The sequence below is a fragment of the Nicotiana sylvestris genome, chromosome 5, assembly GCF_000393655.2.
Source record: "Nicotiana sylvestris chromosome 5, ASM39365v2, whole genome shotgun sequence".
Taxonomy (NCBI): domain Eukaryota; kingdom Viridiplantae; phylum Streptophyta; class Magnoliopsida; order Solanales; family Solanaceae; genus Nicotiana; species Nicotiana sylvestris.
This window is the reverse complement of record NC_091061.1, coordinates 181,414,678-181,436,066: the sequence shown is the minus strand read 5'-3', so window position 1 is coordinate 181,436,066 and position 21,389 is coordinate 181,414,678. Positions and strand designations below refer to the sequence as shown.

Here is a 21,389-nt window from a genome sequence, read left to right as displayed (position 1 = left end):
ATGGTGCATATATGTTATGACTTATGAAGGACCCAACAGGCAACAAATTAAAACATCTTTAAATATCAAAAACCACAAACAAACAGATCATTTTCAGGAAAATAATGACCACGAGATTATATTCTTATTCCACCAAATTGAATGTTTATATTCAAACATATGGCATTTAGATTCACAAAAATCTCTCAAATTTTTAGTTTCGGGTTTTCGGAGAATATAGACAGAGATTTTTATCTATATAAACATTAGTCCGCCCTAATCAACAACAACAAGATCCCAGTATAATCCCACAAGTGGGGTCTGGGGAAGGTAGTATGTACGCAGACCTTACCCCTACCCCGAGAGGTAGAGAGGCTGTTTACAGGAGACCAGTCCGCCCTAATCAGTACATGGAAAAAGAAATTTATTCATCCTTTAGTAATGAACTTTTGGGTTTTGACTATTATTTTATATAATTAAAATAAGTGATTGTTTCATGATTGATAGAACAATCTGTCCCCTAAAATAAGTGAAGATAGAGATTTACCTTCTTATTATAATAGTCAACCATTTCACTGTGTTTAATGAATTTAATTTTAACAAAAAATCTCTATTAATTTATGTGAAATTTCAAACTAAATTTACTAGTCCAAACTTCTTCTTTTTTTAAACTGACCCATTCAGCCGTATGTGTGTCAATACGATCAGATAAACATCGAAGGTACGATTATATAGTAATTTCAATGAGATAAATATAATTTCTAGTCAACCAAATATAAAGACCAAAAAATTAGCTAAAAGGAGACAAATTAGGAATTATGCAATTCAAAACTAATAATGATAACTATGGATGAGTCGGATGGATAACTTTGTATGACATCCAAATTAATAACTATGTCATATTTCCAAATTAATTAAGGTCAGTTATATGCCTTCACATAAAGTCAAGGTGACGGCGGACCCAAGATTTGAAGGTATAAGAGGCACATAAACGAACTGCTAGTGCCCTCATCGAATTTTTGATTTTAAGGATTTCAACCAAAATATATAATTGTTCCAATATTTATGCAATATCTCTCATTTGAATTAGCAAAAGGTGATCCTAAAGCTAATTTTGAATGCAATATCGCAACTGTTATTTTAACATTATTTAATTAAAACTCATGCTAAGTATCATACTCCGGTATTAACTTATAGTAATATTGTTATTAATTTTGTTGCCAAATGAATGAAAATTATTATAAAATCTCATTTATCAATATATTATTAAAGGTTGCATACGTGATACGTCGATTAAATTATAATAGTAATATGAAACTTTTAACAGGAAATTGAAGGAGTTTACTTAAATATTATAATAGGGGAAGTGTGTCTTAACGTATTTCTTTAATACATTTTTGCGATATATTCTAGTAATATGGATCAAAGCCCAAAGGTTTATCCATGTGCAAGACATTTTTTAACAGCTAATATAGCGTATTGATACTTAATTAATTATCTTTTTTTTTTTTGGGAGAACATCCTATTTCAAAATTAAATATGTAAATGACATTGCGTTTAATTTATTTATGATAAATTGACAATGATTCGACCATAGTCAGCTCATGGATAAGAGGCAGCCACTTGTTTTTCATGTCTAATTGAGGTGGCCAAATTATTAAACACCACATGCCATGTCATATATTCAATTATGACGTGGCACGCCATATATCCCATGTTTTCGCCGTGGGTCCCAGAGATACCCCACTATAGTTATGGACGAAGAATTGATTGAGGGCGGGGCTGTTCATAAAAATTCGAAAAATCGAACCAAATTAAACCGATCAAAAGAACCGATACTTTTTTGTTTGATTTGATTTTGGTTTTGAAAATTAAAAATCGATCAAATTTGATTTGGTTTTAGTTTTAATAAAAAAAAAATCGAACCAAACCGAATATAGGAGTAGCTATTTTAAATTTAGAATTACACCTATATATATGTATACTTTTATACAAAGTTTCAAAATTTTTATAGTAAATGTTAATCGTTTGCACTTTTAGTACAGTTCTTTACCTTTACATTCTAGTTTGATTGGTAGTTTTCTTTTGTTAAGTGTAAGAATCTATTTCATGTTAAAAATAATATATTTTTAATTGAGTCCTTAAATTAGTCATTACTATTTGATTCAATTATCATCAATATATCCTGGTAAATAATAAATTTCTCAAAGGGCAATTGATTTGATAGTGTTGCATTAAAATGTGGTCGCCGAAATATGTGTTGGTAGTGTATGTCTTATATTTAAGAAAAAAACCCGACAAATAATCGAAAAAACCGAAAAACCGACATAAACCAAATCGAGAAAAAACTGACTTAATTGGTTTGATTTGGTTCTAATATTTGAAAAATCGACTTACTTGATTTGATTTCTTTTTAGGGAAAAATCGATCCAAACCGAACCATGAACGCTCCTAATTGAGAAAGTGCAAATGTGCAATAGAAAAAGTTAAAAAAAGGAAAGTTCCTAACTTTTACAAATAACAAAAGCTTGATCGACGTGTCAACTTTAGCTTGATCATATGTTAAATACGTCAATTATTTATAAGGATATTCGTTCCTAAGAGTTTAGCGTATATAATATAAGTCAAAAATGTAAAAATTTCTACATTATTCACATTTACTTACTGTTAAAAAAGAAAAATCCTATGGTGGGTGGGGGATACATGATATCACAAAACAAATATGGGCGGCTCCATAAACATGGAGGCATAATGCAAAACTTTAATGAAAGACCTTATTTTTTTATTTAAAAAAATCATATATAATTTTATTTAAATTCTATTTTTTTAATGCAAAGTTATTAACAATTTTATCTAATTCATTTATTCTCTCTTAAGACATACTTTCTAATTTAGGGTTTTTATTATTTGCTAAAAATTTGTCCATGGCACATTTTGGAATTATATTAAAGTTTCAACCTTTTTTTGAGTTAAGAATTATTAATCGAATTCTTTCTCAATTTATGATCTAGAAAATGATTCCCAAAAAGATTTTTTTTCTCAATTTATGCTCAACAATTTAATCTCATTTTTTTATTATGAGAATTTGTACTTTTTCAATTAAAACACCAAAATATTCTTTTAAAATTAAATTAACATATTACCTATTAGAAAAATTTGGAGCCCCAAAAATTATGGGGCCAAAGCAGCTCCGCTTTAGGGAAAATATCAAAAATAGCTATATTTACAACTGGTAATTTGAAAATAGTCACAGTTTCAAAAGTAATCAAAATTTAGCTACTTTTCATGTAAAGATAAAATCCGAACAAAATGCAGAAGCTCCACAATCCCGCATATTATGCTGAACCTTTCCGAGTACTGGAGTTCCAATATAATATGCTGGAAATTTATGCGCATGAGCTTCATAATCAAGCATATTATGCTGGAACTTTCCGTGTTTCGACATACTAAACCGTTGTTTTTTACCCTCCGTTTTTTACTCTCAAATTATCCATCCATTTTTCCTCTTTTGCTTCTTTCTACCTCTCTTTCTCCTCGAAACCCTCTGTTCCTTCTCTCTATCTTTGGGTTGTTTTTTGCGTATGTATTTGTTAGGGAATTTTGTCAGATGAATGATTTGAAAACACATGTGTTGGAGAAGGGTGTGCCATGAATAAATTACTAGAAAGCAGAAAGAGTAGAATTCATTCGAGGGATAGAAGGCGTGCCATGAATAAATTACTGGAAAGTAGAAAGAGTAGAATTCATTCGAGAGAACTCTTTGATGATCTTCAAAATGGTTCGGATGAAATTTCCGCAAGAACAAAAAATTAAAATAAAATATGATCGATTCAAGGTGAACGCAGATTAACGACGATCATAATTGATGATTGGTTTAATCCTACAATGAATAACATCGCAATGACGGCATCAACAGAAGTTCCTCCTTACACCTTTGAGGATATGCACAAGAAAAATGATATAACAATTGTGGTTAATAGTATAACTAGAAAATAATTTTGATTAGAGTACTATTAGGAATGAGCTTCCCCTTTTTAATGTTTTTTAGTCGTAAGTTGTAATTTTATATAAAAAAAAATATTCCTATAAAAGTTATTATGGTTATTTTTACGTGGGCGTTTGGACATAAGAATTGTAAAATTCCAAAAAAAGTGATTTTTTTTTCAAGTGTAAATGATATTTGAAAATTAAAGTTGTGTTTGGAAATGAATATAATTTTGGGTTGTTTTTGAAGTTTTATGAGTGATATGAGTAAAAAAATTTTAAAAAATAGTTTTTTGGAGTTTTTCAAATTTTCGAATAGTTCCAAAATCCATCTTCAAGTGAAAATTTAAAATTTTATGACCAAACACTGATTTCGAAAAAAATAACTTATGTCTAAAGGGGCCCTAAAATTATCTGAAAAATTTATATATATATACACTAACCATGAACAAATAACCAACAACAACAATACAATATAATCTCACTTAGTGGGGTCTGGGGAGGACAGTGTGTATGCAGACCTTACCCCTACCCTGGGGTAGAGAGGCTGTTTCCAAATAGAAACTCGGCATCCTTCCCTCCAAGAACTTCCCACCTTGCTCATGGGGAGACGCGAACTCACAATTCCTTGGTTGAAAGTGAAGGTTGCTTACCATCATAGCAACCCGTCTTCCCGAACAAATAACCAAAAAATAAATAAATAAACTTTAACTTCTGTTCCTTTTTTTCCACTATTAAAAGACAAAACATGTGCAACTATATATACATCGTACTTCATTTGCATTTTCATTGTAAACTTCTCAACCAAACCTTATTTTTCTCTTTTTTTCTCTATCTTCTATCCTCTTGATTATATTATTCTAATCTTCCAAAATGAATGGAGATGAGACTAATAATGACCAAAAAACACCTCTTCTTCCAATTCACAGGTCACAAAGTATGAATACATTTATTCACTCTATTTTTTCACTCAAGAATTTCTTCACAATTTTGGGACCTTTATTATGTATAATTATTTGCTTATTTGTGAAAATGAATGATGCTCCGGCGACTAGCACTAATATGCTCGGAATTCTTGTTTGGATTTTCACGTGGTGGTTGTCGGAGGCGGTGCCGATGCCGATAACTTCCATGTCGCCGTTGTTTCTCTTCCCGTTGTTCGGAATTTCGTCGGCCGACGACGTTGCTCATTCTTATATGGATGATGTTATTGCTCTTGTTCTTGGGAGTTTTATACTTGCTCTTGCTGTTGAACATTATAATATACACAGAAGATTGGCCTTAAATGTGAGTAATTATATTTTTCTATTAATTCCTTGTTGAATTTTGTTGTTTTATTTGTGGGTGTCGCGAAATTGGAATATGGAAGAAATTTATCCGAATCCTATACACCAAATTATACTAATTTACCATCAAAGGATGTGGTGCAGTAGATGAGACTGCTCTTCCCTTAACCAGGGGTCTTGAGTTCGAGCCCTGAGTATGGAAAAATCTTTGGTAGTGAGCGCTTTCCCCAGAATGGGACCCTAAATCCGGATATAATCGGGCTCCAATACGGGTACCGAACACCGGGTGAGAAACCAAAAAAAATTATACTAATTTATTGTGGTTTAGTAAATAATTAAAATAAATTATATATTATAAATTAAGGTATTAATTAATAAACCTTAAAAAATATGCCACACACTTATTGTGCTTTGATATGAGCTGTACATGTTCAAGTATGTACGTATTTGCCGAAATGGAAATACATCGTTTCATCTCTATCTTTAGTTGCGTAATTATTACTCAGTCCGTTTCAATTTAAATATAACATACTTTTTATATTAGTCAATTTCAAAAAAAATGACACATTTCTATATTTAAAAATAATTTAATTTTTAAACTTTTTATTTTACTCATTTTACCCTTAATAAAAACTTTTATAGCCATACAAATATCATGATCCCAATAAACTTTTATCTCTTAAGTTTTTAGTACCACATATTTCAAAAGTTTACTTTTCAGCAATTATCTGTTGTTTTTCTCTTTTTGACATTTTACCGTTATTAATCAGTTTCAATGTCAATATCTAATTTGGCCTATTATTTTCTTTATATAAAGTTTAACTATGTACGCTACTACAAGCAGAGGCAAGTTTTAGTTGTTAAGTTCAACCTTTAGAATTTTACTATAAATATGTTATATTTTTTAAAATTATGTGTTCATAATTAAATATGTACACATAACTTTTAATATTGTCCATATAAAATACCTGAGTTTAATGAATATGGTGAATGATGACACTTTTCTAGCTAGTAGTATAGTTGAATTATTGTAGACAATTGACGTGCATGGGCCATGCAGATAACCGGCGGACTGTATTGCGAGATAATTTTATTTTATTTTATATATATTATATGTTCGATTCCTCTTAATTTTTCGGTATATCTAATTTTTTATTTGTTGACACTTTTCGGTGAAAAATTCTGGCTCCGCCACGGCAGATAACACTATTATTCTGTGGGAATCCATTGAATCCACCACTTCTTCTTCTCGGGATCTGTGCCACCACATTCTTCGTCAGCATGTGGATGCACAACGTGGCGGCAACGGTAATGATGATGCCGGTGGCCACCGGAATCTTGCAACGGTTGCCGTCGGTTAACCGGAACCAACCGGAACATTCCGATCAGCTGGTGACAAACTTCTGTAAAGCAGTTATATTAGGGGTTATATATTCTGCATCAATTGGAGGAATGAGTACATTAACTGGGACAGGTGTCAATTTGATATTGGTGGGATTGTGGAAGAGTTATTTTCCTCAAGAAAAACCTATAAGTTTCAGCACTTGGTTTTTCTTTGGTTTTCCTTTGGCTTTGGTGATTTTCTTTGCTTTGTGGGCTACACTTTGCTTATTGTATTGTAGGAAAGGATCAAGTAGATCTCTTTCTGCTTATTTGGACAAATCTCATTTGAAAAGGGAGCTTGATTTATTAGGTACTTCTTCTAAACCCTTATATTTATTTAATTTTTTTATACCCAATTTCTCTTAATTTATTTTCTTATATATTCTCAATTTTAAAATATAATTTTTTCCTTAGGGTTCGTTTGGTACGAGAGATAAGGAATAATTAACCCCGGGACTAAATTTAAGAAGAATTTATTCCATGTTTGGTTGGGAGAAAATTGCGGTATAATTAATTCAGTGATTAATTATCCTGGGATTATAGTGTTTTTTTAATCCCCATGGAAGAGTGGAATAATTAATCCCAGGATAATTAATCCTGGGATAACTTCTTTCCAACCAAACAAACCCTTAGTTCTCAATCATCCCTCAAATTATAGATGGATGCGAATCGAGGACGAGTTTTGTGGGCTGAATTGAACTTATTATTTTCAATCTTGAATAACTATGTATACATGTGTTAATTGGGCGTTTGGACATAAGAATTGTAAAATTTTAAAAAGAAGTGAAAAAAAATTTCGAAGTGAAAATGGTATTTGAAAATTAGAATGGTGTTTGGACATGAATAAAATTTTGGGTTGTTTTTGAATTTTTTGTGAGTGATTTGAGTGAAAATTTTGAAAAAAAAATAGCTTTTTGGAGTTTTTAAAATTTTCGAAAAATTTCAAAATTCATCTTCAAGTAAAAATTAAAAATTCAAATATATATATATATATATAAAGTAAAAAAAAAATCACGGTCAAACGGGCTCTAAAACTATTTAAAATATATACATATAAAGGTCATATTCTTTTTAAATTTATTCTAAGTTCTGAACTCACCTCAATATTATTAACTTATATGTAACTGACACGTATAGAGATAGAATTGAGGCTTATATCTTTAATTTCAAGATTATCTTTTTCTGTACCCCAATCATTTCAATGGTCAATTTTCAGATATCTTAAAAGAATACGTCATCAACAAGTGGTCCAATTGAAATTTCATGGCTATTATAAGATTCACTTAGGCCACATATTTTTATTTTGTGTCAATAATAGATGTTGAATATTAGATTGATGTTGTCTGCAATTATTTTAGACCCCAATATTCTAATTGATTGGACCCACTTTTGTGCTGTGTAGGTCCCATGGCCTTTGCTGAAAAGATGGTTTTATCAGTATTTTCGGTGCGTTTACTACCATTTTTAATTACTCTTTAATGTAATCCACATTATTTGTGTTTAAATTTAGTGGGCGTTTGGACATAAGAATTGTAAAATTAAGTGAAAATAATATTTAAAAATTAGAGTAGTTTGGACATGAATATAATTTTAGGTTGTTTTTGAAGTTTTGTTAGTAATCTGAGTGAAGATTTTGTAAAACGGCCTTTTTGGAGTTTTTCAAATTTTCGAAAAATTTCAAAATTTATGTTCAAGTGAAAATTTAAAATTTTATGACAAAACATTGATTTCGAAAAAAAATAAAAAAAGAAAGTGAAAAAATTGTTATGTCCAAACGGGTTCTTAATTATGTAACTAATTTAATTTGATTTTGTTGTTATAGATTTTAATAGTGCTGTGGATGACAAGAAGTATTACTGATGATATTCCTGGATGGGGATCCTTCTTCAATGGGCGTGCTGGTGATGGAACTGTTAGTGTAAGCACTACACTAATTATATATACCATTAGTTTCAATTAACAAAATAAATCTATATATAAATATTTTTCATTAAGCAGAATGCATTGTTGTTCTAAAGTATTGGTTACTTAGACTAAAAATAAATTTTCTTAAAATAATTTGATGGTTTCTATATATTACATACTCCCTCAACGACAACAACAACGACGACGACTCAGTATAGTCCCATAAGTAGGGTCTGGGGAGGGTAGTGTGTATGCATATCTTACCTCTACCCTTTTGTTTTGGTCCAAAATAAATGTCTTTTTACATAATCAAGAAGGAATTAATTTTATTTTTTCAAAATTTGTCCTTATTTACATATTCCAATGTATCAAGGTAACAACTGATTAAGGGTAATTTAGTGAAAACATCTTCTTCTTCTTTTCTAGGAGTTCGTATTTTCTTAAGGAGTGTGCCAAATGCTAAAAATTCACTAATTATAGACGGGAGGGAGTAGTATTTTCTAGCCTACATGGGCCAAGCCAATGAAGAAGTTATGGGTTCATAACTTCGGCTTAGGCCATGCATATGTGTTAAAAATCCAGCTAAATGAGTGAAAATTTAGATTTTGAACCCAGTAAATTGGATTCAATGTGGTAGAATTCCGAATTTGAAACCATAAACTTCAAATCCTACATCTGCCTCTGCTTGCCTACCAAGTTACTATTACACGTCGAAAATTGACGTTCAAAATAGTTCCTAAAATGTCTGTCCGTGATGTTGATTTTCTCATTGTATAGGTCATGATGGCAACTTTATTATTCATAATTCCAAACAAGAAGCAGCCAGGAGAGAAGCTAATGGATTGGAACAAATGCAAGAAATTGCCATGGAACATAATTCTTCTACTAGGAGCAGGTTTTGCCATAGCTGATGGAATTAGGTCAAGTGGACTTGCTGATATACTAACAAAAACCCTAGATTTCTTATCAAAAACACCATACTTAGCCATTGCACCAGCAGTTTGTTTAATAAGTGCAATTCTCACTGAGTTTATCACATCAAATAATGCAACCACAACAGTTATGGTTCCTTTGCTCATTCAAATTGCTGAAACTATGCATGTTCATCCTCTTCTTCTTATGATCCCGGGCGCCATTGGCGCGCAATTCGCTTTCTTGCTCCCCACGTCAACGCCTTCCAATGTTATAGGGTTTACTACTGGCCATATTGAAGTTAAAGACATGATACAAACTGGACTCCCTTTGAAAGTCGCTGGAATTGCTGCTCTCTCTTTCTTGATGCCTACCCTAGGTAAAGTTTCCTTTATACTTTTTAGTTAATCAAAATTTGTGATTTTACTGTTACAATGAGTAACGACAAAATTACTTTAATGTGACAAAAGATATATAGTTTTGTGACGTTAATGTTATATTGTACGTGAAAATAATCGTTTTTTTTTGTGTGTGTTTCAGCGCCTATTGTTTTTGGAACAGATAAACCTTTAAATGTATCAAGGAATTATTTGCGTTGGTGTGGCTAGTTCTTTGGATAAAGGGATACATAAGGCAAGAGGACACCAACCTTTGGCTTTGGTGATTTTAAACCAATTGAGAAACAGTTTAAGTTCTAGGTACTGGCGATGTAAAAATATTTATACAATCATATCGATATTAGGGTATTTTTCTCAGTTGGTGTTTTTCTTTTTTGGAATTTTTCATTGTATCTAGATGAATTATCCCTATAGAGGAATCATCGTGGCGCATGAGGAGGAGGAGGAGTTCTTGAATATATTATATTTTGTTATACATATTTGTTATTTTCTTTTCCTTGTTGGATTGCAGCAATGTATAGCCTTTTTTTGTTCCAAGAAATATGGAATGTAATTTTATATTTAAGGAAAATTTTGTAGTTAAAATGAGAGTCAAGATATTCGTAGGATCTTTCATGTTTAACTTGAACTTTGATTAATAATGCAAAAGAATTAACCCAAATAACCTTGCTCTTAAACTAAAATAACCAGTAATACATAATATATGTATGTATGTACGTATGTATGTATAATTAATATATAAGCTATGTATACCGATGAGAAAAAGTAAATATTGAATCTAGCAGCATACTTTAAGCTTCTAGCAACGAAGTTATTTTCAAACTTTTCTTAACATGGTCAAAATATAAATAGTCGCACTAAATAATCCTATTTGTGAAAATCTACCCCATATTATAGGGAGAAATTCAAAAGTAGCCGATTTACAACTGGTCGTTCAAAAATAGCTCAGTTTCAAAAGTAATCGAAATTTAGCCACTTTTCATGTAAAGATAAATCTGAGCGAAAATATTGTTCAAAACCCGGAAAATACGCCAGTATATTATACTGGAGTTCCAGCATAAGTATGCTTTTATGCTAGAGTTCCAGGATAAGTATGCTGGAACTCTAACATAATATGATGGAGTTCAGCATAAGTACACTAGAACTCCAGTATAATATACTGGAGTTCCAGCAAGTATAATTCTCCAGTATAATATACTAGAGTTTGGAGCACCGGTGCTCCAGTCTCCAGTATATTATACTGAGTCAGCAAAGTATACCGGTCCAGCATAATATGTTGGAGTTCATACACAGGTGCACCGAACTCCAGTATATTATGCTGGACCGGTCTCTGTTGCAACAAAATAGTGGCTATTTTTCATTGACTTCGTAAATGCTGGCTATTTTTGAATGATCAGTCCGAAAACTGGCTATACCGTGCTATTTTTACCATATTATATGCTATTATTTCTGTGAATTCCTTCACCTGCGAAGCCATGCTAATTAGAAAGTTTTCGGACCATTTGCTTACTATATATATATATATATATATATATATATATATATATGAAAAACTACTACATCAAATTGAGAATCCATAATTTTATAAGTACAATGAATTCAATGTTAAGAATTTTAAAGTTAAACCAATCAACTTTAAATTGTAATTTCATCTCTATTAATATAGAGATATTATATGTAATTCACGTGCAATGTGAAAGTTAGCAGCATTATCATAAATTTTATTTTTTTGACTAGATTCAAGATATTTAGAACCGTAAATAGATGGAAGGCTGTCCAATCTACAAAATTTAAAAGACTAATATATACAAATACTAAAAGATTTTCATTAAAATAAAAGTTATACTAGATCACATTGCAATTTTGGAAATAACAAAATACCAGGGAAAAGAATTAATAGCTATTACTAGATCATATTATGATACCAGGAAAAAATTAAAATTTCTCTCTAGATGGATTACAATATTGAAAAATAACCGAATACAAGAATAACATTAAAATATATACTGTATAAGATTACAAAATATAAAATAAAAGAAAATCAATACTGGATCGGATTACAATATCTGGAAAGTATATTGAAATTGAAAAAATAAAACTTTAGAATTTTTTTTTTGCTTTTAATTCCTCTAATATAGAAAATTTATAATTTGGTCATTGTTATTTATGGTTAAGCAAATTATGAGTACATTTTTGAGTTCTTGCTTGTGGATCTTTACAAATATTACGAACTGTTAAACAATTTAATAACTGGTAAATTATGTTCTATAAATACACATTATTATTAAATTGGAGGTTAAATGTGCTTAGTATCGAACTATTAAAGGACCAAATTTGGAATATATTAATAATTAAAGGACCAAAAGTGTAATTGAAATTATGAAAATCAAACGTAACAGCAAATACAAATACTCCTTTTTCCCCTCTCTTTTCACACTCTAACAGTGTTTCTCTGCAACACTCTCTTCAGTCTTCTCCATTTCAACCAAATTAAGCTTATCTACCGATTTCTCTGGAATTTAGGTTTCAGAATTTCTTTTATTTATTTATTTATTTATTTATTTATTTATTTATTTATTTATGGGCTTAAACAACAACAACAACAAACGTAAGCTCAATGATTTCGCCGCCGATCAAATGGAAGTTTCAGTTCCTTCCGCCGTCAGGATGAGAAAAGACCAAAATCTCCCTCCAACACATATTCAGTTTTTTGTACGTTTGTTTCCCGGCGGCAAAACGCTGGTAATTCAAGCCGATTGTAATGACTCAGTAGAATCAGTTCACGAAAAAATCATGTTAATCACCGGAATACCGGCGGTGGAGCAGCGGTTAATCTACCGGGGAAAGCAGCTTCATCAATGGGATCAAACGTTATCGGATTGTGGTATTCAAAAGGATGCCAGCTTGGAACTTGTAGGCCGAATTCGGAGCACAGGCCATCCTCAGGCGTGGCAGCTCATGAATGACTTAATTTCACTAATCTCCGGTATTTTGAAAGGCAATTATCCTGCTGTTAATTCGAACTCGTATCATATAATAAAAATGCTTATACATTTTTTAACTATGACTCCTAAGGATAGTACTGAAAAAGCATATGAGCACATCCAAATCTTCATTTCCTCGTCTGCTCCTGCAGCTCTGGTAATGCTTTATATGTCTTCAAATTATGCTAACAAAAATAGTGCTGATGAATCCGTTCGTTCATTTATTGATTCATTTAAGAGTTTGTTGCCTGTACCTGTGTACAATGGATGTGTTCCTATAGTGTTAGAGTTTTGTAAACTTCTCAGAGGAGCTGTTGGGATTGATGATCGTTTGTATAATAAATGTCGGAGTAGTTTAGGGGCTATAGTAGAGTCCACTGGGATCGCGAGGTGCAAGGCTGAAACTAAGAAGTTGTTAGCATTGCAAGATGTTTTTCCGTTTGTTCGTGAGGTAGCAAGTAAGTTATCTTATGATTTGGAATTGACAATGGGATCAACTAAGCTTATAGGGTTATCATTTAGCATTGTGCGTGATTTTGCTGTGTTTATGCTTCCGGTGAAGAAGGTAATACGGTGGCAAGTACCATTTCGCTTTCCAATAACTTTCCCGTTGAAAGAGGATGACACCAGTGAAGGAGTGTATTACAAAGAGTATATTGAATGTTTGCATCATATTTTCTATGATTTGCTCGATAAAATGGAGATGTGTTTAAGGGAATTGGAAGACCGGTTGGGTTTGAAAGAGAATGGAAAAGGCAAACCTATTGCACCCTGGTGGTCTCAGTATCTTGTAATTCTGAAGGAGTTAAATAGTATATCAAAACTGTATAAGGGCTTGGAGAAGGTATTTTGGCAGAAGATGAGGCAAATAAAGCTTTCATTGTGCTTTTTGATAGTTTCATTTGCAAAAAAGTCTGATGATTATGGTTGGCTTCTTGAGCACAAGGAGGTAACCAATTTTGAGTTGAGGAGGCATTTGGCAATGATGATGCTTCCGGAAGTTAGAGACGAAAACGAGGCGATGCATGAGATGCTCATTGACAGGTCCCAGTTGTTGGAAGAATCATTCGAGTACATTGGACAAGCTGATTCCAAATTGCTACGAGGCGGTTTATTTATGGAATTCAAACATGAAGAAGCTACTGGTCCTGGTGTATTGAGGGAGTGGTTTTTATTGGTATGTCAAGCGATCTTCAACCCTCAAAATGCTCTCTACGTTGCTTGCCCAAATGATCGTAGAAGGTTTTTCCCAAATCCAGGTAAGCTTTTAGTGCCTTTATGTACACATTTTTTTTTTTTGCATTTTATTCTCACTTGAACTCATAAATCTCCAGATTTTTGCTAGTATCAGTATCTAACTTTTTTTGGTATGAAACAGAGGATAATTTTGTGTGGATATGACAAGATATGTGGATATCCCTTAAGCTTGCTTGATGTAGTTGCTCGTTGCTAGTCTCATTATTCAATTTTTCCTGAAACCTGTGTCCTTGCAGCATCTCTTCTTGTTAAAATGTTTTTGTATCTTTTCTTGGATCCTACCTCTTGTTATGTTCAAATAATAGATAAGCAAATTGGAACTTGTATTCCACAAGGAAAAAGTTATGAAGGAACTGGTAGCTAAGAATTCATGTTTATCATGGTATACGACCTAATTTAAATAATAATTAGGATCTAAAAGGGTTTTTACTCCTATTTTTTTTCCTGTAAGCTTCTAATAATCCATATTGACTTCTAATTTGGTTGTGTACACTCCTCCCAATCTAACCAGTGCAAACACACTCTTGCAATCTCAGCAATCTCTAAGCTAATGTTGAAAGTACTTTTGACCCTTGAGATGTTGTAATTTTGTCTTTGGCCCCATAAAACATGAAGTCGTGCTTTAACTATCATTTGTCCAATCATTTAATGCATCACGGAAAAGTAATATTACTCTCTGTATTAGAATGTGAATAACGCTCATCTATGATTTGTGCTTGCAGCATCTAAGGTGGACCCGTTACACCTTGAGTATTTCCGCTTCTCTGGTAGGATGATTGCATTGGCTTTAATGCATAAAATTCAAGTCGGTGTTGTGCTTGGTCGTGTGTTCTTTTTGTTATTGGCTGGAAAGAATATTTCATTGGAAGACATTAGGGATGCAGATCCATACTTATACAGTAGCTGCAAGCAGATGCTGGAGATGGATCCAGAGATGGTGGATGAAGATACACTGGGCTTGACATTTGTTTGTGAATTTGAAGAGTTGGGGTCCAGGAAAGTGATTGAGCTTTGTCCCAATGGGAAAGATACTGTTGTGAACAGTAAGAATAGGATAAAGTATGTTAATCTTCTTATTCGACATCGTTTTGTCTCGTCAATTGCTGAGCAGGTAGCCCAGTTTTCTAGAGGCTTTGCTGATATAACTACCTCAAGGATCCAAAAGTCCTTTTTTCGGTGTTTAAATCTTGAAGATCTTGACTTGATGCTTGATGGGAGTGGAAGTGCTGTTTCTATTGAAGATTGGAAAGCACATACAGATTACATTGGCTACAAAGAAAGTGATCCTCAAATATCATGGTTCTGGAAGGTACATGATTCTTATCTGCAAGTCACTATGTTTTCATAATACTTGGTACTTGACAATTTTACGCTTTCATACTCTCTTTCTTCATTATTTGTAGAAGCAGTAAATTTCTGACTCAGAAACTTTTTTTTTCCTTCAAAGCTATTGCACTGGGAAGCATTTGTTTTGGGAGTTTGGGAGGTTCATATCGGGTTTTTTACTTTACCAGATTCTCTACTGGTAGCTAATGTTTTGCCGGAATAACATCTAATAATAGCAAGAACATTATAAACGGGATTTATTGTACTCATATACCTACTTTATTTGCCCATCTTCCACGACATTTCCTTAAGTGCGTCTTATGGTTTTTTTAAAAACCGCACCCAGCAATTCATATTAGTAATCCTGCGGCATACGGTTACTTTTTCTCATCTATATCACACTTTGAATACGAACTCCGATTATTCAGACTAAGATGAAACAAACAGTCCTTTTCTATTTGTCTTAGAAGCTAGAGCTTTATAAGTCAGAAAAAGAAGAAGGAAGAGTTGAATTGAGAGAATTGGCAGAAAGCAGGAGAGCAGAAAGGATGTCTTTGGTTACACAATGCTAGGATATATAGCAGGGAAAAGAATTACTTTTATGAGTGAGTCTGTTACCTTGTCGATAGGGGCAAGGATAGAGCAATATTTAGAGTACACGTTTAGGCGTGTTGCTACCCTGCCTCACACCTATGTCCGCCATTCTAGCCAAAATTGGAAATGATCCCGTGGGGTGCAGTGGTTCTATGAAGAGCATCTGGAAGGCCTAAACAGAGAATAATATGTTTTTCGTGTGCAGGAAATATCAGGGTAAGCAACTATGTAAAGGCTCTTGGTCTAGTGAGTTTGCAGCCTTTCTTTTGGTTTCCCTAGAGCCGGTTATGGATGTACATTCGTGTCATTGGTCATGCTAAAGAATTCTTGGATTGAGGCCTACTGGCTGTGTTTTATGATATTACAAATAAACAATTTAGTGTCAAAAGGTAGTCTTTGTCTGCTACTTAGTAGCTTGCTTTTATGGTTTCTTATAGTGGATAATGTAAGTTTGAGCTGCCCATGCACACCTGCTTGAGCTACTCTTTTACCATTTGACAGTCTTGTGTCTTGGTATTTGCTGTTTGTGGATGTCATGGTGCAATAAGCTACGCGAGGATCTTCCTAGTCCCTTCTCTTTCAGGCATCTGTTTTTATGCACTTCTACTGTACAAGAGAGAGATAAGTAGATTTTTTGTGTTAGGAAAGATAAGATTCTCAATGAAATAGGATTCACGGTAACACTAAATATCAAGACGCAATTCCTCTCTTTTCCTGTATACATTCCCAAGGTAGTTTGGTGGTTATTGGATATGGATCCCAGGTAATTGATTATTGCAAACTGGAATTAGTTGTCGCCACTCTGAATATTGTAAGGACAAACCTTCAAGTGTTAGGAGATGTGATTCATACCAATAACATTTGTTTCTTTCCTTCCATGCAGATAGTTGCGAGTATGTCTGCTGAGCAGAGAAAGGTGCTCCTTTTCTTTTGGACTTCAATTAAGCATCTGCCTCTAGAGGGTTTTGGTGGTTTGGCTTCTAGACTTCACATCTACAAAACCTCGGAGTCCTATGATCACTTGCCTTCTGCGAAAACATGCTTCTACCGCATATGCTTTCCTCCTTATAAATCCATGGCCATAATGCAAGATCGACTCTGCATAATCACCCAAGAGCATGTTGGTTGCAGCTTTGGTACCCGGTGACATATGCAAATTTTGAGATTGAAAGTGCACATAAGATATGTAATCAGCTTGTACATGAAGTAGGATATGCCTACCTGGTACCTATTTGAAACTTGACTTTTTTATGGTCCTCTTTTTGTTACCCCTCTCTGCATGGCTGAAGGTCGTACTTTCAACTGAATGTATCACAGACCGACGAGTCTAAGACAAGTTAGAATAGCTAATAGAACTTGGCTTACTTCTACTGAATGAAGAAAAAAGTTCCAGTCCTTCTATCTTCTCTATGCATAATCGTCTTCGTTCCTTTTTTTCTTTTTTCCCTATTAATTGTGTTTACATGGCTGAAGATTTTGTAATTTTCCAGATTCCCCCCCCCCCCTCCTTATCAACCGTTTATAGAGGTATAGCATGGTAAGTCTTCTAATATTTTTTTCTGCGTGGTAAGTCTCACCCCTCACTCCTTTTTAATTGTTTTAAGGTGTTCGTATCTGTAAAACACATATGTATGTATTTATACAGCCTGATGTGCTTCATACTTTTTTTAACTTTTATGATGTAGATATTGAACATTTCCCTTTTTGATTCAGGCATGTAATGTAACTCTCTTAAATTCCAGAACAAAAACTACTGAGAGTTGTAAGCTTGTATTTCACTTATGCTACGTCTGAATATCATTGTATGTGATACCTCACAGCTTCAGAACTGTATTCCTTCTGAACTTCACTCGATTAATCAGCGTCTTGGTTGGAAATTTAGTGCACTAGGAAACCTTCCATTCTCATTAATTTGCGCCTTGTCATTCTGTAATTGTTGTCAACTTTTGTGTTGTGCAAATATACATTTATCATTTTTGTGTTAGAAGGGATAAGTTAGTGGGAATGAGACATCAAGCGATGTTTCGCCAATCAGGCTGAAAATGTCAAGAATTGATGTAAGGTAGGACCTTAATGTATGGCTTCTTTTGGTAGCTATCTTTATGGATCTTTAAGGAAGATTTGATTAGGATATAGAGGGATTGTCGACTCTCATTTTCATCTACAACTTGTCAAATTATTGCTTGTGGAATGCTTTACAATCACCATATTGAACCCTTCTGATCTACTTTTTCTTTTCTTTTTCCAAAGGGAAACGACGGCCTTCCTTACAAGTTCTTGCTTGATCAAAAATATGACATGCGACACCATAGCTTTGCGGACTTTATGAGATCTAACTTTCACCGCGACATTAGTGACTCAGGTCTGTGCTTTTCGCAAGCTTTTTTTATAACGAGAGAATAACGGGTACAAAAGATTGGCCTGCCCCGAAAAGCTGAGTTTTTTTCATCCCCTTGTGGTTGGCATGCAACAGCCTTCTTGGTTGTATATTAACAGTAAATGATCCAATTTTTGATGATCAGATAGCTAACATCGAGAGAATGAAAGCATTAACCCATTGATAAAAACAACCAAAAAAGATATGACCCTTTTATTATAAAAAACTAGAGATCAAATCTCATATCATCTTAATCAAACCATAGCAAACTGAACCCTGGACAAGATAACAAACATAGCTTAAAAAACTATGGAGTATCCACCCGACCACCTAGACCTAGGCATATGCTAAAAATAACACATGCCCTCACTGTAACCATAATAATATAGTAGTAATAATAGTAGTAAATAAAATACTAAGAAACAGAATAAACACAACCAGCTTTAATAAGACCCCCATCATTCATCAACCCCATCTTCACTAAAATTCCTTAGACAGTTTCCAGTAGAATTTACTCTTCAGCTTTCTCCACTGGAACTGCTTTCTCTTCAACAGATTCTGCTGCTGCTACTGGTTCCTCAGCTGCTGCATTTGTAGTTTCTTCAGCCACTGCTTCTTCAGTTACTGGAGCTGATTCCTCTGCTACAGGGACAGCTTTCTCTGTTTCTGGTTCCTCAACAGGGGCTGCTTCAAGTTCAGCCTCCGCGACTGGGGCCGCAACTGGTTCCTCAGTTGCCGCAACTGGCTCCTCTGTTTCTGTGGCTGCAGGTTCTGCTGCAGCCACGGGTTCTTCGGCAGCAGGGGCTGCTTCCTCAGCGGGAGCAGGCTCTTCTACTGGTGCTGGTGCTGGTGCTGATTCGACGACGGATTCGCTTTCTACAACTGGGGTTGGTTCCTCTACTTTGGTTTCCTCTGGGGTTGTTTGAACCTCAACCTCAGCTGGAGTAGTCTCTACTGCTGCTACTGGTGCAGATTCAACCTTCAAACAAAATTTGAAATTTCAACTCATGAGAAAAGGTCTATATAGGCGATAACAATTAGTTGGGAATATGTTATCGTCATGTTAGTATGTTTTACTTTAGTTCCTAAATATACTAGGAATCTTTATGGTCGATCACCGATTTATATGACAGTAGAAAATATAGAGAACTTAAATGAAGTGATATAGTCAGTGAAGATTCAGATAGGTGATCCTAACTTGCTTGGGGTTGACGCGTGGTTGTAATAATGTTGTTTTGAATTCTTGATATCAAACTATGGTCATATAAAAGCTGTGATCATTGACCTTCTCAAGATATTTCATTATAAAACCTTTATCCAAGAATGATCTAATAATATTTTCAAGATATAAAGAATATTGATCAACCATTAGATTTTATTCACTTCATCAGATTGTGTAAAATATAAATCTTGAAAAGTTTAAAAAGAGCACTGATCAGTTGAAGAAGAGGTTAGCTAACTGATCTTGATCAATTTTAAGTTTTCATTTAGAAAGAAAAGATGAAAAAAATTGCCAAAAAAAAAAAAAAACATTGGTATAAAAGTACCTCAACGCTGGCCATTGGAAATTGAAGAATTAAAGTTGAAACTAAGAAAATGGGGAGGAAAAAATAATGAAATGGAGGGGGTCTTAAGAAGCAAAGGTGGCCAAAGTGTTTTTAATTGTGATTGGTGATGAAAAAGGATCAAATGAGAGAGCTATATATAGGGAAGTAAAATCGACTGTATTAATTAAAATAATAAAAAGAAAAGAATCTTGAAGGATATACAAATTGACATCTCATATCACTGACTTTAAAGGGTGTCCAAAAATTAAAATGTCTAGTTGTAAATGTATTTACTTTACTTTATGCTTACCAAAAAAATTAATATTAAAATAATTGTTCACTTTTACTTGGCACATTTTGATTTTTCACGCCCCTTAAGAAATAATAAATGAAGTGCATAATTTACCATGATACACATATTAATTGATGCATATTTTATTGGATTTGAGAAAATGAATTAAAATGAGTAATAAATAATGTGGTTATAACAGGGGAAAAAATTGTCTTCTCTGGATATACGTAAAACGACAAGTAAAAATGAAAATCTATTTTAAGTATACATGCCAAGTAAAAGTGAACGGAGGGAGTAATAACTATGTTTCAACCCAAGCAAGTTGACATCGGTTGTATAAATTCTCATTATTCATCTCATATATATCTCAAATATATTCTATATTATAAAGATTCATTATAAATTAATTAATTTCATGTTGATTGTCGACCTACCGTAATTCAGTTTGGAACACAATATAAATAAGTTCATATAATAATAATAATTACGACTCAACCTCAAATAAGTTGAGGTTAGCTTCATTATGAATTGACGGGTTTTATGCTGGTTGTCAGCCCACATCTCGGAACCCAACAAAAGTCATGAAATATGAACCCTCATCCAACTACGAGTCCCACCATACTAATTTTACCAAAATCTGACATCAACTCGACTCTCAAATCTTCAAATTAAACACACTGTGCATCAAATGCATAAAGGCTGCTGGGGCATTGGTCAACCCAAAAGACATAACAAGGAACTCGTAATGACTATAACGAGTCCCGAAAGCCGTTTTCAGGATATTTGGCTCCCGAATCTTTAACTGATGGTAACCTGAGCGCAAGATTATTTATTAATTCATTTATTATTTATTAATTCATTTATTAGTTTGTCTAAAGGCATTTGTTTGATTAGGAAATGGCAAAGTCACATGGTGGTGGAGGCCATTTCCTATAAACAGCTATGATATCTTTTTTCTTGAGTGGTTTCTTCTGTGTTTTGTGCAGTAGGGCACGTAGGTGACTAAGACTATCATGCTTTCATGTTCTAATAATTTTTTAAATATACTTTTCTTTTTCTGTTCCAATTTCTTTTTTAATTAATTTTTTCTTAATTCTAGATCTTTACAACAAAATCTCTTGTTTTAAGGGAATTAATCTAATTGCTAATTCATGCAAATACTCAT

General features: G+C 33.3%; 3 protein-coding genes across 5 annotated transcripts; 2 read left to right on the top strand and 1 right to left on the bottom strand.

Annotated features, from left to right (window-relative positions):
- The first annotated feature begins 4,750 nt into the window (after positions 1-4,750).
- LOC104242854 (tonoplast dicarboxylate transporter) lies at positions 4,751-10,322 on the top strand. The gene is made up of 6 exons (XM_009797970.2): positions 4,751-5,250; positions 6,450-6,942; positions 8,035-8,078; positions 8,455-8,550; positions 9,315-9,828; positions 9,990-10,322. Exons 1-6 carry the CDS (start codon positions 4,837-4,839, stop codon positions 10,055-10,057), a joined length of 1,629 nt encoding a protein of 542 aa, XP_009796272.1. The 5' UTR covers positions 4,751-4,836; the 3' UTR covers positions 10,058-10,322.
- Positions 10,323-12,300: 1,978 nt separating this feature from the next.
- LOC104242856 (E3 ubiquitin-protein ligase UPL5-like) lies at positions 12,301-19,072 on the top strand. 3 transcript variants are annotated; one of them, XR_715088.2, is made up of 4 exons: positions 12,301-14,090; positions 14,811-15,397; positions 16,892-17,232; positions 18,259-18,341. XR_715088.2 is itself a non-coding variant. In XM_070145729.1 (3 exons), exons 1-3 carry the CDS (start codon positions 12,428-12,430, stop codon positions 18,409-18,411), a joined length of 2,403 nt encoding a protein of 800 aa, XP_070001830.1. In that variant the 5' UTR covers positions 12,301-12,427; the 3' UTR covers positions 18,412-19,072. The 3 variants fall into 3 exon arrangements, 2 of the variants coding, with proteins under 2 accessions (XP_070001830.1, XP_009796274.1); XM_070145729.1 differs by lacking the exon at positions 16,892-17,232 and having other exon boundaries at positions 18,259-19,072; XM_009797972.2 differs by lacking the exon at positions 18,259-18,341 and having other exon boundaries at positions 16,892-17,403.
- Positions 18,570-20,132, bottom strand: LOC104242855 (induced stolen tip protein TUB8-like). The gene is made up of 2 exons (XM_009797971.2): positions 19,933-20,132; positions 18,570-19,364 (listed from the first exon to the last, which is right to left on the bottom strand). Exons 1-2 carry the CDS (start codon positions 19,945-19,947, stop codon positions 18,897-18,899), a joined length of 483 nt encoding a protein of 160 aa, XP_009796273.1. The 5' UTR covers positions 19,948-20,132; the 3' UTR covers positions 18,570-18,896.
- Positions 20,133-21,389: the final 1,257 nt, after the last annotated feature.

Excerpts from the sequence above, each read along its gene's own strand:
- LOC104242856 (XM_009797972.2), top strand. The coding sequence starts at position 12,428 with ATGGGCTTAAACAACAACAACAACAAACGTAAGCTCAATGATTTCGCC. Across the intron at positions 14,091-14,810 it reads AAGGTTTTTCCCAAATCCAG|CATCTAAGGTGGACCCGTTA; the intron begins GTAAGCTTTTAG and ends TTGTGCTTGCAG. Across the intron at positions 15,398-16,891 it reads AAATATCATGGTTCTGGAAG|ATAGTTGCGAGTATGTCTGC; the intron begins GTACATGATTCT and ends CCTTCCATGCAG.
- LOC104242854 (XM_009797970.2), top strand. The coding sequence starts at position 4,837 with ATGAATGGAGATGAGACTAATAATGACCAAAAAACACCTCTTCTTCCA. Across the intron at positions 8,551-9,314 it reads CTGGTGATGGAACTGTTAGT|GTCATGATGGCAACTTTATT; the intron begins GTAAGCACTACA and ends CTCATTGTATAG. Across the intron at positions 9,829-9,989 it reads TTTCTTGATGCCTACCCTAG|CGCCTATTGTTTTTGGAACA; the intron begins GTAAAGTTTCCT and ends TGTGTGTTTCAG.